At 36.6% G+C, this 18373-nt stretch overlaps 1 protein-coding gene across 4 annotated transcripts in view; it reads right to left on the reverse strand.

Moving 5' to 3' along the window:
• The window catches only part of atp8a2 (ATPase phospholipid transporting 8A2), a 573039-nt gene that overhangs the window by 299713 nt on the left and 254953 nt on the right, over window positions 1-18373 (reverse strand). For all 4 annotated transcript variants that reach the window (XM_087988186.1, XM_043691978.2, XM_043691979.2 and 1 more), the window contains 4 exons: window positions 15062-15146; window positions 12836-12975; window positions 11114-11252; window positions 8230-8294 (listed from right to left, as the gene is read on the reverse strand). In XM_087988186.1, the coding sequence (XP_087844312.1) occupies window positions 8230-8294; window positions 11114-11252; window positions 12836-12975; window positions 15062-15146 (429 nt within the window). The remainder of the gene's footprint in view (window positions 1-8229; window positions 8295-11113; window positions 11253-12835; window positions 12976-15061; window positions 15147-18373) is intronic.

Consider the following 18373-nt stretch of genomic DNA (forward strand, 5'->3'; position numbering starts at 1 on the left):
GTATCTCTCCTTGATCTTGAATTGAACCCCATCACAGAGATCCCCCTTCATCAACATCTCGGGAGTCACCACTGATCAGAAGCTTACCTCAGATAGCCTTGATAACACCAGGGCAGCAAGAACAAAGGACAAACTGGACACTTCATGTGAAAATGACTATAGGATTGATAGAAATCGTTGTTTAAATAAAATACCAGGCTGTATTTACATTCTTAATTATTAAGATATAAGCAATTCAATTAGTTTTCTGGTAGAGTTGATCGTAAAATTACATTGGGAACCACTACATTCACTTATATTTATTGTGTCAATGAGTCACAGGGAGACTATATTTAAAAAGATAAAAATAAACTAAGGTTTACGTATGTTGCACAGTTTCAAGATTTTGTTACTCATAAAACATGTATCAACCCCACTAACTGAAGCTAACTTGTTTCAAATGGAATACAAGGTGAGACCTTTCAATACATCAGCAGAGCTAGTGAAGCATTAACAAAGTAGTGGGACCTTTTGTGCTACAAAACAATAATAATACATCAAAGGTCATCTATATGATTAGTTCCAGCAGAAAGGATTATCTGGAAATATTACCACCAGCAAGTCTATGCCATTTTTATCATCACATACTCACCTTTGTAATCCACTATCATAAATAACTAGAAATAGTGAATTCAATGAACCAACATAACATCCTCATGAACAAAACATGAGACTAGCTTGAGAGGTAGCTCAGAATTTTCTTCGACATCACAAGTAAATGCAAAGTGATAGGCTTAATAAACATTGATAAATGTATACATTTCCCCAAAAAGTCCCCACCCATCTAAAATGAACTTTACCCATTGCTGCTCTGCACAAATAGTGGTTACCTCACAATTTTGGTATTTCATCTCTAAGGACACTACTATAATGGTTTAAGCATACCTCACTTGAAATTAAGCATATATTCCCAAGGGGAAGCCTGTCTCAATATGTAGGAGAAGCCATTAATTACTACAGGCTCATTTCTCACTTATATGAGAAAAGTTCAAGTTGTTTCACAGCTCATAGGCAGATGTATGCCTAACATTTTCCAACTCAATCTTCATTTTTAAACACACAAATTAATCAACATGAAATAGGTCACAATCTCTCATGTAAATAGAATCTACAAATCTGCCAGTTAATTGCTTCTACACAAAGACAGTCCCCCGTTTGAAAACAGGCTCAGTTCTGGAGATCATTTATTAGGTTGGGGTATCTGGTCGCCTTGGACAAGTTGGACCAAAGGGTCTGTTTCCATCCTGTACATCTCTATGACTCTATGACAATTCACAACAACATGAAGCAGCTGTTTGTAAATTCAGGAAATGTTTTGAGTTTTTTAAATTACACCCCTGTTTGGGTTTTCATTTGTAAGTAGGAAAGTTTGTAAATTGGACATTCATAAAGCACACTGCATATCCCATCATACCTCATGTTCTTTAATCATTACAATAATGATAGTTCAAGCTACAAGGTTTACAATTACTCCTCAAAAGTAGAGCATATGTAATCATACTATAGCGTGTTCAACTGAGATAAACTGTATTATGGTGGGCGGCACGGTGGCATGGCGACACTGCTGCCTCACAGCGCCAGAGACCCGGGTTCAACTCCCGCCTCAGGCGACTGACTGTGTGGAGTTTGCACGTTCTCCCAGTGTCTGCGTGGGTTTCCTCCGGGTGCTCCGGTTTCCTCCCACAGTCCAAAGATGTGCAGGGTCAGGTGAATTGGCCATACTAAATTGCCCGTAGTGTTAGGTAAGGGGTAAATGTAGGGGTATGGGTGGGTTTCGCTTCGGCGGGTCGGTGTGGACTTGTTGGGCCGAAGGGCCTGTTTCCACACTGTAATGTAATCTAATCTAATCTAATCTAATTTATACAATGCAAGGATTTATGATAATTTAGGAAAGAGATGATGTTATAGGGGCCTTTGCTGATATTCAGAAAGTAAATTAGTTGAGATATTTCTTACACTAGATAATCATACAGTTATGAGTTGTACAAATATTTCAAATCTTACTTTAGATGTCATTTGAAACTATATAAACACACAGCAAGGAAAACATTTCACTTTACAGCTTTTCCCCTTTTTTCTTCATGTATTAAAAAACTCAAAGCTATGGGCTTGTTGCATCTTTCTTTGTTCCTGCATCCTCAGTAATAAATCTCAACTTTAAAACTACGCAATCACTAGTCATTTAATCTTGGTTAATTATTTGGTTAATCTTGTCTCATACTCTTCATGTTTCCTGGTGTTTTGCAGTAAATCTTGACATATCAAGATTTCTGATTTAAAAAGGTGTGTACATTATCCAGATACAGTGCAATATTTGGCCCACACAAGCACTTGCCATTCATCCCTGATTTTCCAATACACATAATCAATAGTTAGAAGTTGTATTTATATTATTCCCTAAACCATTCAACACCACACCTCAACTTGTCTAAGATTAATGTGAGCAGTGAAATACAACCAGGTAAATGCTGTGTTAGAAGTAGAAATTTGCAATGGCAATGTGAAATGAAAGATGTCACAGGTCATGAGTCTATTGAGTAAATTAAAACAGAAGGGAATAGAAGGCTTTAAAGATTGTCAGTATAAATTATTCGAAATCTGGTTGAGAACGTGTATTTAAAAATGCTAACTTGCTTCATACTTGTTATCAATGTAAATAAAAATAGTCATTAAACTATAGGTGTATCACTCTTATAATTTATTTTAAAATACCTAAAGTTGACCTACAAGGTAGAAGTTAACACACATGTCAAAGTTCAAGAGCAAAGCCTGATTGGTTTATAATTATCTGCAACAAATAAGATTAAATTTGTAGCTATAAAAATGTCCTGATACTTTTGAAAACCTTTCACTTCACACTCAATAGTAAAATTTTGAGAGCGCTTTACTCTGAAAGTGAACTGAGGAACTGTTGATACGAATGTTGGACAGAGAGGAGTTTCAACATCTCACCTTACAGAGCAAAAAATGAACTGTCAAAACAAAAAATAGCCAATAAAGAATGATGAGTATACTATTGCTAAATATATTCTGATGCTTGGAATGGATCAGAAACACCCAATGATCAAATCTGAACAGAGCAATAGATCTGATGTTTCTGTCTGAGGAAATCAAGAAAGAACAAATTACACAAATAAAGTAGTTAAATTTCAGAGGAGATTAAGTACTGAAAAAGATGGAGGAAAATGAAGGAAAGGATGTCTCATATATGGAAGGAGCACAGAGGCAAACCAATTACCATTGAAAGTCCCCTTTTGATTGGAGGAGAAGATTCCAGGGACACAGCAGAAAAGATTAGAAGGCAAACAACTGAGAAAACTTGCATGCAATAAAAACTGAACTGGCGTTATTCCTCTATTATCAAATAATGGCCTAGGGAATCAGTAAACTCAAAATCTAAGGATAACAGACATCCAGATAGTTATCAAGTATGATAGCTCAGGGTGAATTGGGTTACAAACAAGCTGCACAGCACAACTTTTCAATATAGACATTATCCAAACAACCTCAATATTCAGTGATATTCAGAAATAAAAATTAGGCAATTTCCATAACATAAATTTGCACAAGGTCTGACACAATCTTTTTAAATAAAACATACTATGAAACACCAAAAGCAAACAAAAAAATGCACGTCTATGAAACTAAAAACGCACAGCAGGCCAGTCAACCTGAAGAAAGTTTTTAATCTTTATCCTACTACCAGTCACAGAATCGATCATATCTAACATGGGAATTGCAACTTTGCAAATGTAAAGATTCTGATGTAAATGAACAACCCATGAAACACTATCAAAAAGAATACTGGATTGACCGTTCACTATTATTGTCTTAAAACTCTTTTTGAGGAGCTTGAAAACTAAGAGGACCATTTTTCTGAAGATTTTTTAAATGGATTGCCATTGTTAAGGATTCAGACTGACCGACATTATTACCATAAAAGCTCATATTTGCTCTGGCAAATAACTTGGATGCACTTGGTTTCCGAAAAAGAGAATGCATTTTTCCATAAATTGCAAAATGACCTGGTAAATAATTATACAAAATGTTCCTGTTTTTACTGTTGTTAAAGAAGGTATATGCAGTATTTTATTTTCTCATTCTGCACTATTTTCCTCACCCAGCACACTTGGTAAGTGGGCAAGATGGTAGATGAATGAGTGTAAAGTTATCCATTTAACTTAAGAAAGTTTAAAACAGAAGTTTATTTTGAATGGTGAGAAATTAGAAAATTGTTGCATTCGAAAGGACTTCGGTTTTCTTGTACATGAATTACAAAGTTCAAATGCAGGTATTCCAAGAAATTAGGAAGGTACGTTGACTTTTGTCATAAAAGGTTCGGAGTTTAATAGTAAAGAAGTCTTTCTACAACCAGACAGTGCATTGGAGGCAGCAACCCCTAAAATACTGTATAAAGTTTTGGTCTCCTGACACAAGGAAAGATATAGTTGCTCTAAAAGGACAGCTATGTTAGTTGACTAGACTGACTCCTGTGATGAGGGAATTATCTATGAGAAGCAATTGAATAGACCAGGCCTACATTTGAATTGTTTACAGGTTACAGGCAAACTCAAAATTATACAAGCCAGAAGCATGATGCATTCAGTCAGTCATTAAATTATTTGAGGGCTCTTCATTGCTATCAATGACTTCAAAGTTCTCATGTTAAGTGTCAAGAAAAGCAGAATTTCTAATGTAAATTACAAATTTAATTTCCAATCTTCTTTAAAAAAACTCTGCAGTTACCACAGGGCAAATTTCTTTTGATAAGCAATTATGATTGGTCATGAAATCACCCATTACCTTCACTCAAGAATCAGTCATAAATCAGAAATCACCACTGTTACCAAACACTCATGAACTGCATTGCACTGATGTAGCTGTGCAGTATGGCATTTCCTACTTTTTTAAAATTCACATGAACTGTGCACAAGTTTAGATAAACTGAAAAAATCCAAATTTACAAAGTATTTCAAATTGTAAATTTATGTTGTTTTTAAATAGCACACTCTTGCGCTATGAGAAATTTTCCTTTGGGTAAACCAGGTAATTTAAAATTAAGTGAGTTTAGAGGTCTAAGAAATTGACATGCTTTTTTTTTATTAGTCATCTATGGGTCGTGGAGTGTTGCTGGCTAGGCCAGCATTTACTGCATATTTCTAACTGCCCTGGACAAGGGGCTAGTGAGCTGCTGTTCTTGGAAGTAGGCATACCCACAGTACTATAAGACTTTCCACATACCTGATCTGTGCACGCAAAATTTCTTAGTTGTGCAAAATTATAAGCTCAAGTCTAGATTGGCAAAGCCAGGACTTGAGCAGACTATGTATACCAAGTATAGAGGTTGTTTCAGCAACCCACAAATTGTATTACTAAAGTTGTATTTGGTGCACACAGATCCTATCATCCTATCTGCCGAAGCAATAGCTTCCATGATTAATTGTTACTAAACTGAAAAAGTCCTGACATTCAATGGTGGTGAAAAATCCTGATCCTGGTGGCATGACCCTTTCCTTGTTCTGTAACCTCCTCTAGCCCAGCATGCCTTTGGGATCTCTGTACTCCTCCAATTCTGACATCCTGTACATTCGTGAGTTCAATCACATCACCACTGAGCAGTGTTTTCAATTGCCTTAGCCCCAAACTTTGGAACGCCCCATCAAAACTTCAACATCTCCTTTTTCCTTCAACATTTATAGTAAGATATTCCTTAACACAGATGTCTTTGACAAAGCATATAGCTATCCATTCTGATATCTCCTTCTGTGGCTCAATGTCATATTTTGATTGATAAGACTCTTCAGAAGTATCTACACTAAAGGTGTTATAAAGATGTAGGTTACTTTTGTTGTTATTAATCCACCTTGCTAAGTTCCATTCTTGAGCCAGATAAATCAGCAGCATCCTGGAATTTGTTGACATGTCTGTTTAAAATACGAGATTACCAAGTCTATCAGAGGGTCAGTTTGTTCTGTGCTTCCATGACTGGGTTAACATAAGTTAACTCTACATTTAGTACACTCTTTCAGAAATACAGTTTTATGTCTATTTTTGGAAACATAGGACCAAAATATTTCATAATTGTTAAGTATTTTGGTTTAAAAAATTCCCATAGCATGCTTCCTGAGTAGTGTGCTTTTCCATGAATTAGAAGATAGGTGGGAATGACACATTGGCTCCAATATTTTGCCAAGATTTATGAGACATACACAGCTGGCTTGACATCTAATTTTTCATTCCACCACATCAAGAAAAGATTTGCCTAGTTTCGTCGTGACCTCTCCACCTCATCATGATTTCAACTGAAAAATCCCTATGCAGGGAATCATGGTTGAAGTCACCGATCACTTCAACATCAACTAGCTGTGTCATTTGGCTGCAATTGAGTTCTATTGTACGACTGAATGAGTTCAGAGATTATATACAACTGATAATAATTAATGCTCCCTCTATGTTTTCCTGTGTTTTTAAAAAAATTCTCATTTTGTTGGCCTGACTAACGAAGTCAAAGTTTAAGTGAGTATATGTATTCACCAATCTTCCTGATATGCTTCTCAGTTTGGATACCAAAGATCAAATAAAATTAAAACAGACAAAAACATGCTATGATTTAGTGCCACTATGGATAACCAGCCTCAATAACACCCACTCCAGCTGTCATCCATAAGTCTTGCTAATGTGCCTACTGCCTTTTCGATCTGTAGTGCGGATTCATTTCCAACAGTTAAAATGTTCTGTGACTTCCTACATTCTATTTTAAAATGTTGCTTCAGCTAGCTAGTGTCATTTAAAATGACAGATTCTCTAGCAATAAATTTAAAATCAGAATAAACATATTTAAGACCAAAACACAAGAGTCAAACAACACTCAACATTCCTGTGTCACAAATCTAACATCTGAAAGGAATGAGAATAAAATAATAATGCATGTTAAACATTTTTAGTTGAGTAAGTTTGTGTACAATCAGCTTTTACAGCTTTGTCTGCACCTGTCTCAATGACTGCTCACAAACAGTAATTATACAAGTCAGATACACAGAATAGCCCAGTCAAAACGTTACAGCTACAGTGACTCTTCACCCACTCAACAAAAGAAGCCATTTAGGAAGACCATATAGCAGCAACAACAATTGTTTATATATCTGGTCCAAAATATCTATTTATTGAGCCTTTGTCTTCATTTGTTTTCAGTAGCAAATGTCTACATTTTGTTTATTTTTTGTAGTTGCCTTGCACTTTATCCTTATACAATTTCCTTTTGTCAAAAAGGTCAGAAGAGTTGGAGGGCTTGAGACACAAATTTTACCATGTCTGAGAAAAAGTAAAATTAATTCTGCTGGCAACCAACTTTTTGCCTCCTGCCAAGATGGAGTGCTCAAATATAATTTCACATACAAAAATGCATTTGTTGAAACCACACAATTACAGTTCTATTCCTGAGTAAAATAACCTTCCAGTGCCTTTTATTACTCCTAATTTTTCTCACACTTCAAACACGTCAACTCATAGGTTCTGTGGCATTGTTGAAGACAGGAGGAACAACCTCTTAAGCTATTATTTCACTTGCTCCTTTCTTAAAGATCAGTCCAGTAAGGATTTCTGTCCTAACTGTTATCAGAACGACAAGGCATCACCTAGTGTCTGGTTGATACTTTCTTGTGAGGTGAGATTCAGATTGAGAACTGACAGGGTGAAGAAGCGGGAAGAAAGATTTACTTCTACATTACTAAAGGGTCTGTGAGTCTGAGTAAGAATCAAATCTGGGATTCAAACGTTGAACCGGAAATTTGAAATCAACCACTAGATAGCAATTCAAGTCAAAAATCAAACGTGTCCAGTGAGTGCCCTTCTCTGTATGCAGAGAGTAGTCTACTCTCCACTTCCAGCCTCCCTTCTGTGACATATTAGTACAGTGCCTGATATACTGTGATTGAATAGCACTAAATTGCTTCAACAATATTAATAGTTTTTAAATAGAGAAATGCAAAATGAGAGCAACACAAATCATACTACAACTGATTTACAACTAAAATGCCTATGTACTTTCAGTATTTCAACAGGTGAGAAATGTTATAGGCATTGAATGATGGAAAGCATTACAATGTTGAATGGCAAGTTTCAATAATTACAAAAGATAATGCTTTAAGGTCTAAAACCTGGACAAGATTTGAAAGGAATGGAATGACTTACATCTAAAGAATCTTCATTCACTATTAGTAGTGACATACTTTGGGACACAAGTTTGCACGAATAACCTGTCAAAAGAACAGAAACAAGCAATTGTTGAAAAATATCAATTCTTTTCTAAATACAACATTGACAAGTAGAAAGATCACAGAATAATAGTTTGACTACATTTCTTTTTATTCTCCACATTCCAGTCAAAGGTATAAACATTTTGAAAATTTCTAAGGAGCTTTCCACCGCTAAGTACGGGACACTCCCAAGTTTAGATATAATACATTGTGAAACAACTTTTTGGACTATCCTGACAAGACAGCTTCAGCTGAACCCTTGTAATGACTAAGTTGTGAAAGTTATGGTTTATCTGGCACAGAACCCCAAATATCAGGGAGAGTCCAGCTTCAATCTTAGATGGCATGCTATTATTTGGTGATATCGGTTTGCACAATGTTTCAATATGCGGTGGAAGGGAGAAGGAATTGTGTCAAAGTAAGGTAATGAAAGTTTACACTTGTAATTGCTGTCCAGTGATGCCTGTTATGACATATAAATTTATAGTCACAGGTTGGGTTTGTTTGTAACCTCTGTAAAGATAAATACACAGCAACTTTAACAATTAGTTTTCTATATCTAGCTGACTCTAATTTACAAAAGTAGACTATTCATTCACCCTCATGCTTTTTTTAATATATAAATCAATCCCCAACCCATTTAACTTAGCATTATTTGCCACTTCCCTAATCAAGTGGCACTTTCCCTTTCTCCCCAAAAGTTCAAGCTGACAACTGTGCCTCCGTTTTATGCTAGCAACTGCTGCCCCTACCTTTGGCAATTGTGATGGCAGATTCCATTCTCTCATCTCAAAACATTAGTTCTGGTTTCCATCTCCGGTTCCCTCCCTCCACTCAACCACACAGCAAAAACTGCTCTCAAACGTTGGTGACATGTGGTAAAGTGATGCAGACGTTCCTTCATTTACTACTATCAAAACAGAATTTAATTTTTAAAAAATAGAGACTGACAATACTATTCATTCTACTCAGGTAGAATATTAGTGCCAATCCTATATCGAAGGAACATGGGCGAATCAGATCTGATCTTCATTAGCAGAATCCCGGAAGAACGAACTATTTAGAATTTAAAATCAGTAGAAGTAAAATTCTACCAGAAAGTCTGATGGCTGCAAATGCACATTATACAAATAAATGAACATAAGGGAGGGTACTCGACTTCCTTCAGCTTATTTAAGAAGAATTTATTCTGAATGACATCCATTTTTTTAACCATTGGTCATATTAATCGATATGAATCACCAACAATTTAGAAATTCTAAATTTGAGTTTGTCTCAGTTAATTTCTTTTTTCTCTAACAGTTTCATTGATGCAATCCATTTAACATAATATGCTGCAAAGTGTCTCACAAGAACAAGATACAAGCTTTAAATCTGAAAATACCTTTCTAATCAATGGTTCTGGTAGATAATCACAACACACCAAATGCAATGCACTCAGAAGCAAGTAGAAAATTTATTTTAATTTTTATGCATTATTATAGGATTTGTATCTAATTATAACCTGCATGAAGCTCCAATCTTCTTCAATGTGCCAGGGAGCTAAACTAGGATTATGACAGAGTCATCTTATGAAGAAGGCCTTTGAATTGAATAATTTGAAGTTGCTCAGAATTTATCATTTTCTGAATCATACATAATGACACTCAGCTATTTCACTTCTGGACAAAGGTCTGCACACAGTCAACGATGGGCTGAGTTTCCTAGCAGATTTTGCAAAGTGCCACCATCTTTTGAATTGTTAGGGTGGTACAGTGGTTAGCACTGCTGCCTCACAGCAGCAGGACTCAAGGTTAATTCCAGTCGACATATTTTCCGTGTCTGCGTGGATTTCTCTGATGCTCCCACAGTCCAAAGATGTGCATGTTAGGTGATTGACCATGCTAAATTGCCCAGAGGTGTCCAGATGCGTGCAGACTAAGATTACCCATGGGAAATGCAGGGATAGTATAGGATAGAGGGATGGGTCTGGGTGGGATGCTCTTTGGAGGGTCAGTGTGGACTCGATGGGCCATATGGCCTGCTTCCACACTATAGGGATTCTATGTTGTTAACACTCATCTGGTCAGAAGTGGTCACTGAACCTATCATGTTGGTATTTGCTGAGAGTGCAATTGAACAACTGGGGAACACTTTCATACTGGCTTCAATGAAGTCAATATCTCTATCAAAATATGGACTTCATTGAAGTTAGCATGAAAATAGTTTCCCAGTTGTTCAATTTGGGCTAAAGTGATCAATCACAATTCAGTTATATGTTTTGGAAATTAACAACTCTGTAGAAGGCACAACATTATTGAACAATCTATCACTTTAGATGACATTCCCCACATTACTAAAGATGGAATCTGAACAGGTCCAAACATTTCTCTTGAAGAACCTTTCTCCAGCCGTTGTACTAAAAAAATTAATGTTCAACATCGTAACTCAGTCCTTGCACCCTCCGAGGTTACCTATTTCAGCAAACACCTCAAAACAGAGGTCTTACAATATGAATTTTGTGTACCAGTGGAAAATATCAGTATCCTTTAAGACAAACTAATTGTTGCAACTTTTCAAAAAGCTGTTCACATAAAGTTATATTAATGATTTTAGTCTAATCAAAACAGAGCTGCTGCTTCACATTGTGTAATCCTAGCACTAAAGCATCAATTCAAGGTAACTTTGACATCCTTGCCTTCAGTTTGCCAATTGAACATAAATTTTAAAAATGTACAGGAATTTAGTTATGCAAATCTAATAATGTGGATTTTATATGACAATCCTATTGACCCAATCAACATTAAAAAGTATGCGGGGGGAGGTTTAAGTGAACACACCAATATTGATTGCAGTTTCTTGCTTATCGCCTGTCAGAACCCATATTTTGATATCAGCTTTCATTAGTGTTGCTATGGTTTCAGGTACTCCATTCTGAAGACGATCTTCAATAGCAGTTGCTCCAAGTAGCAGCAGATTCTGAAAAATAGGTTTTTGGAAAATAAATATAATGAAAATACTGAAGTTTACATGATATAAAAATTTCTAATGTTTCACAAGGAACACAAAACAAACATGTGTTGGAGGTTAAGCAATCTGTGGGTATTTAATTGCCCATGTACAGTTTGCACCATTAAAAGTACTTTTAAAATGTAAACTGTTCAAAGACACTGAGGCCAACAGTTCTATCCCTACTACAGAAAAATGTTTGCATAGGAGGATAGAAGATTTAATGTTTGTGTGACTTAGTGCCACACAGCATCATATATTTACTGAGCCTTCTGAAGAACAACACTAACTTCTTAATCTGAAGTTAATTATTAAACATGAAAATATTTCACACTGTCAATGACTCTTACTATGTTCATTTTCCCAAATGAATAGGGTTATTTTTCATTTTTTATTTCATTCGTTCAATTAGCATTCACACTATTAAATGAAACAACCTTTTGTTCAAATAGTTTTTTATATTTTAAAAGTTTTAACACTACTGCACTCTGCTGGATATAATTGAAACAACATTTCTTACACAGAAATTACAAAACAGAAAAAAGTCATTTTCTCAACCAATTTAGTTTGGTACAAATCCACCACATTATCCTCCCTTATTTGTTTCTACATCTCATTATTTCCTATTCTCTCTAGTATTTACCTAACCTAGGATTAAAAATGCCTGTTGTTTTTGTTTCAATCAAGCTACATAGTCAATGAATTCCAGTCTCTCAAAAGAAATGTTTTTGGGACTCTGCCCTAAATGTCTAATGCTTAATCTTATATCCACGACTCTTAGCCCAAATGTATCTAATAAAGGAATGCAGGAGAAACCTCTTCACCTAGAGACAGTGGTTAGGATGTGGAAGTGATTGCTGTATTGCATAGCTGAGGTGACCAGCATAGATGCATTTAAAGGGAAGCTAAATAAATATGAGAAAACAGTAGTAGGTTAAAGATCAACAGGGTTAACATGAAGAGTGTGGAAGAAGGTTAATGTAGAGTATAAACACTGGCATGATTATTGATTGCATGTATGTGCAAACCAGAAACAAAGTATTCTTTGTGTCAATGCTACGTAAAAATGCAGCAGTAAACTTTGATGGATCAATTAATTTTAAATTAACTTAATTTATATTTCTCTCCTATAAAAAAAACTCCCTTTTCACATCCTCAAATGAAAGCCGACAGCCAACTTTCCCTGATACCTCTGCATCCTACACTGTCATGATCATTCAGTGGCACGAGCACTTGAACCAAGCTGCTAACTGAAAATCAACTTATCGACAATTCTTCAGCAGCAGGAGCTGCCAGAAGGCCCAGTAAAAATAAACGTTGCCAATGATTGGCCTTAACAAATCCTGGCGAATCTACTTTTCGATTACAATCAGTGAAGTGGGATCTATACACATTGGTACGCATCTGGACAGAGTATACATGAATCCCTAAGGTGAACTAATAGAGACTAGTGCCATACCGAATTCTTTCATGCTTATTCTTCATTAAACGTTAGTACTGAGGTTCGTGCCCACAACAGTGATATATGTAATGCAGCAGTCATCAGTTCTTACCTTTTCTATGAGTTCATAGGATTCCTCCAATTTTGTGGTTCTGTTCTGAAGTGCTATACTGGCTTTGTTATAAATCTGTACCCACTGCTCATAGTCATTCAATTCGAGGTCAGTATATGAAAAGCATAAAGTCCTTAAACCTGAAAATGATATCAAACTTTTAAAAAAATATTAAATGATCAATTATGAGGAATAGTTTTGGACAGTGAATCCAATGCAACTCAAAATTAGTTAAGGGTGGGAATTTATATCTATGTTGGACACAAAATCGGAAGTTGGCTGAAAATTGATATATTGAAATTGCATTTGTTTATTTAAGTTATGCAAATCTGCTCTTTCTTCTACTTATTTCTGAGCTTGCATTCCTCCCTCATTTCTTTTCCTCTTACTAATAACTCTCCTATTCACTAAGTGGAAATTTGTGCCATTCCCTGCAGTATGTTGACTGGCAGGGATCATTTAATCAAGTGGATAGGAATTCCACCCACTTCCCAATTAAGTCTGAGGTGGAAAGGCCCACACAGAGCTTTCCTACCTAGTTACCAACAGAGGCCTTATGTGAGCAATTAACAGGCAATTAAGGGCCTTATCCTGTCACTGCTGTAGTAACGCAGTGACAGGATGGAAGGGAAAAAGGAAAGAACTTGTCACATTCACAAATATGATAAGCAAATGCTGGTGTGTTTGTTTGTGGGCTCCCCGACTGTGTCTTATTCAAGGCACCCAATGTCCAACTGAGGGAATTGACTTTAGGAAGGGTGAAAGGGAGGAAAGGTGGAAGGGAGGGAAAGTGAAAGGGAGGAAAAGTGGAAGGGAGGAAAAGTGGAAGGGAGGAAGGGCTGGGGGTGGGTGAGAGCCACACTTGCTGATGACTCCCCAACCTCATCACATACAATCTGGATTTCTCCACAATGTGGCCCCAGGTGCGTTATCAGTTGCCAACATCTCCCCTGTGGTGCTGCAGGATACAGACGAGCTGTTAGACAATGACTGGGACTCCAATTCCCAGGTCCTTAAACCTGACGGAAAGTCTGCCATTGTCTATCATGAATATAAGTGTCACAAGATGAACAGGGCCTTTTTGAGAAGAATTAATGCTATGTTTGAAATGTGTCTGAATGTGTTGACTCGGAATGCAGCATCTGGCAGTTTCTCCTCTTTACTTTCTGGTTCATCATGTTAACTGGTCAAGAGCATATACAAATGAGGAAAAGGAATCAAACTGACTGGTTTTCTAAACAGCGTTACATATTACCTGCTCAGGTAAATTCATTTTTGTATTACATTATGGAGACAATTCCAGACAGATAGGCCTCTTTCCAAGCAATGCACTCCATAGTATTAAGCCCAGTGTCCAGGAGATTGTTAAAAACAAATTCCATTTTACACGGCATTTTTCACAACCATCAGATATCTCAAAGCACTTCATAACTAATGAAGTAAATCTGATGTGTAGACACTGTTGTTATACATTAAACTCACTGTATGTCAGAGTAAGGGAGCAAGGTTCAGCTAAAGCATCTTTACATCACTTAATGCTTGATAGCAACCTACCCAGGCTCCTTCAATGGCAGCTTCTGAACTCATTTGCACAAACACCTGCAACAGCATGAGCAACAGAAACAATGGGAACACCACTGTAACAATATTACCATTGTTTCTTCACTCACATGCGTCAAAATCCTAGAATTCCCTAAAATCACTAAAGGTGACACAACGTGGAGTGCATTAGTTCAAGGCAGGATCTCACCACCATTTTTCCATGATATAAATGAACAAAAAAAACTCAAATTAATTTTTAAAATGACCTTTTTCTCTAGCAATGTATAAGGAATGAGGACACCATGTCTACTAAAGCTGTTTAATCAGCAAGTAGTTCCAAATGCAGTTGATTCTTGCGCATAACAAAGAATACTTAATATTAAAGTCCTCAAGGCTGTTTTCCCAATTTTAATTATTGAACAGTTGTCCGAGGATCAGTTAATCTTCCATATGTTTGCTTACTGCCAGTGTATGACTCATCTTAACATTTCATGGAATTAAGGTAGGAGTCTGATAATGTAGAAACTGCTAAGATTGTAAAAACCGACTCGCGATTTCAGGCAATAAAAAGAATCACCTCGAACTGCCAGTCAGAGCAAATTTGCCAATATTTTATTCAATGTCTGGTTGTAGTTAGATGTTCAGCTATGTCATGTACTGCATATTAGTTCAGAGATTTCTTACCTTCTGTGGCAAACTGTTCAAGGTGATTTAATGTCTGACCTCTGTGTTTTGATGAGTCAGATAGTCTTTCAAAAATGACATCATCCTATTAAAAAGAGTCATGGTTTCAGCTTTTAAATATTTTTTCTAAATTCTTTAGAAATGCAAGAGAACCTGCTTTGAAAATTAATTTCTGATACTGGGGCATTTAACTGAAAACCATTTTCCATGGCAATTGAAAAACACACAGGCTAGGTATTTGTTTTTTTGTAATCTCAGAAGTCAAATTTTAAGAAAAGGTCTAATGAGACACTGGAAGTATTTTGAAACAAGGCATTTCTACCATTGTTCCATTTCTGCTAATCTAGGGCAATGATACTTCAACTGTTGCAGCTTCCGATAGCAATAGTTGATTTTCCCAGGATTTTAAGAACTGTTTACCTGGTGAACACTTGAAGAAACACTTTGACCTCTATGCACGCAAGCCTGCACTTTATTTATTTAGCTTTTAATTACTGGGCTTCAATTATTCTTTCAAGCTGCATATCTAAGTTGTACAACTAATGGGTAGGGACTCTACAACTCTTAGTCAGAAAGAACACAATAGTAAGCACTAATTTAAACTGATATTTTAAAATTTGTTTACGTGTCTCTTCTATTGTCTCTCTGAATCAAACTGTGATACAGTTCACTTGTGACCAAACTTCTGTTACAATGATATTCCTGCCATTTTGACTGGGTATAATCATGTCTAATATTCCCTCTATTATTTTTCTTCTGCAGGGACCTCTGAGGTCTGAGCATGGCACTAGCTTCTGGAAGCAGAAGCCAATGTGTCAAACCCAGCATATCAACAAGCATGCACAAGCCCTCCCAAAGGCTGCACAGCCGAGTAGCTTACAGGGGTGTTGATCATGTTACCAGCTAATTGCCACATAAAGTTTCCACCAAAAGTCCTAAGATGCTGAGCTGGAGCTGGAATTTTTAACTTTCAACTATCTGACCTCGAAGGCTAACTGTACTGCTGTAACTGAAGGGCATTTCAACTAAGATGAACGATCTCAGCACAGATCAGAAATAGAACGTGGGACTTCTGGATCTATAAGCATCAGTATACCACTTTCCATTGTAACAACTCAATCAGTTAAGCAAGAAGTTCCTAATCTGAAGATATCTTTTTCCACTGGCAGTGATTTATATTATTTGCAATGTATTTTCTTTTGGCTGTACAGATATTTATTGTCCATCCATAAGTGAACTGAGTGATGAGTTAGCTTCTGAACTGTTACAGGATGTATTGCTTCAGCTATCAGGGCATTGGTGAGACCATATCTCAAATATTGTGTGCTGTTTTGGTTTCCACATTTATGGAAGTATGTAAATAGATGTACGAGATACACAGGAGATTGACTAGATTGATACAAGTGAGCCAGTTTTTTTTAATGAGGAAAGGTTAGAAAGACTGAACTTGTTTCCATTGGAATGAAAGGGGACTTGATGGCTCCTATATATGATGTTCAACCAATTAGCCTAACATCTATTGTTGGAAAAGTATTGGAGTCAATTAAGGAAGGAGTATCAGAACTTTAGGAAAATCATAATATAATCAAGCAGAGTTTACATGGCTTCATGAAAGGGAAATCATGTTGTATTTGGCGTTCCAGAGGACATTTGACAAGATACCTCACAAAAGGTTAAGTCTAAGCACCGATAGTGTTGAAAGTAGTATATTGCCTTTGGCAGAGAATTAGTCATGGGCAGAAAACAGTGAGTTGGGATGAGGGGTTCTTTTTCAGGTTGGCAACTTGTAACCAGTGGGATTCCACAGGGATCAAGGAATGCTGAGACTGCAATGCTTTACAATATATCATTGATGTGGAGGAAGGAAGTGAAAGTACTGTAGCTAAAATTGCAGATGACACAAAAAATAAGTGGAAAGGCAGGTTGTGAGGGAGATACAACAGTTTAAAGAGAGATATTGAAATGTTAAGTAAGTGGGCAAAAAGTTGGCAAATGGAATATAACATGGAAAAAATGTGAAGTTGTTAATTTTGGGACAGAGAACAAAAGAACAATTATTTAAATGGAGAAAAACTGCGAAAGCTAAAACACAAAGGGATTTTGGTGTACTTGTACATGAAACACAGAAAGCTGGCACACAGTTACAGCAGGTAATCAGGAAGGCTATGGAATGTTGGCCCTTAGTTCAAGGGGGTTGGAGTATAAGAGCAGTATAAGAAGAGACTTATTGCAACCATACAAGATGCTGGTAAGACCACATCTGGAGTACTGAGAGCAGTTTTGGTCCGCTTATCTAAGAAAAGATGCCATTTCATTGGAGGCAGTTCAGTGAAGGCTCACTTGGATGATCCCCAGTATAGAGGGATTGTTATTTAGGAAGAGGCTAAACAGGTTGGGACTCTACTCACTGGAGTTTAGAAGAATGGGAGCTGATCTTATTGAAACATTTCACATTATCAAGGGGTTTGACAGGGTAAATGCTAAGAGAATGTTTCCCTTCATGGGAGAATCTAGCACCAGTCTCAGAATAGATGGGCACCAATTTAAGGCTGAGATGATGAGAACTTTCTTCTGTCAGATAGTTGAAAGTCTTTGGAACTCCTTGCCATAAAGAGCTATGGGAGCAGAGTCCTTGTGTATTTTGAAGGCTGAGAAAAATAAATTCTTGATCAGCAGGAGAATCAAGAATTACAGGGAAAGGGGAGGAAAGTGGACATGAGAAAAGTTGGATCAACCATGATCCTATTTAATGGCAGAGCAGTCAAAGGACTGAACAGCTTACTCCTGTTCCTGTTTCTTGTGGTCTTATGAACTGTTTTTAGGTGAATGTGGAAAGCATCGGTCTAAAACTAAGGGGCTGTGGGATCATGTTCAAATAACGACCGGAATTGGTGAGTGGCGAAAATAACCTCTTTTATTCAGTAGCACAGGAGAAGTTCAAGGCAGCAATAAAATCCTGAAATGCAGTTCTTACAAAAGCCTCTTTATATACAGTTGTTACATATATTAAAATTCCATTACTATGGCATTACATTGTTTTATCTTAGTACACCAAGGTTTGAAGAGATGGGAGACAAGAGATGGGATGCTAGCTGCTACTTCAGATGGGATTGAGTGTGTCTGTCTGGTCTACTTGCATAATTAAGCGGTATTAGGCCTTTTGTCTCTTAAGTTAGTAAATGTTAGTAAAAATGCTAGACCTATAAGCTCTAAATAAATTAGAAATCGTACCTGTACTAAATAAAATAATAAAGGATATTACACTGATTACCACAGCTGGGTTGTGAGATTTGTTTACTATTTGCCAGTGAG

Source organism: Chiloscyllium plagiosum, unplaced genomic scaffold, assembly GCF_037043375.1.
Source record: "Chiloscyllium plagiosum isolate Xiang-an unplaced genomic scaffold, Cpla_swu_hap1 HiC_scaffold_6, whole genome shotgun sequence".
Lineage (NCBI taxonomy): Eukaryota > Metazoa > Chordata > Chondrichthyes > Orectolobiformes > Hemiscylliidae > Chiloscyllium > Chiloscyllium plagiosum.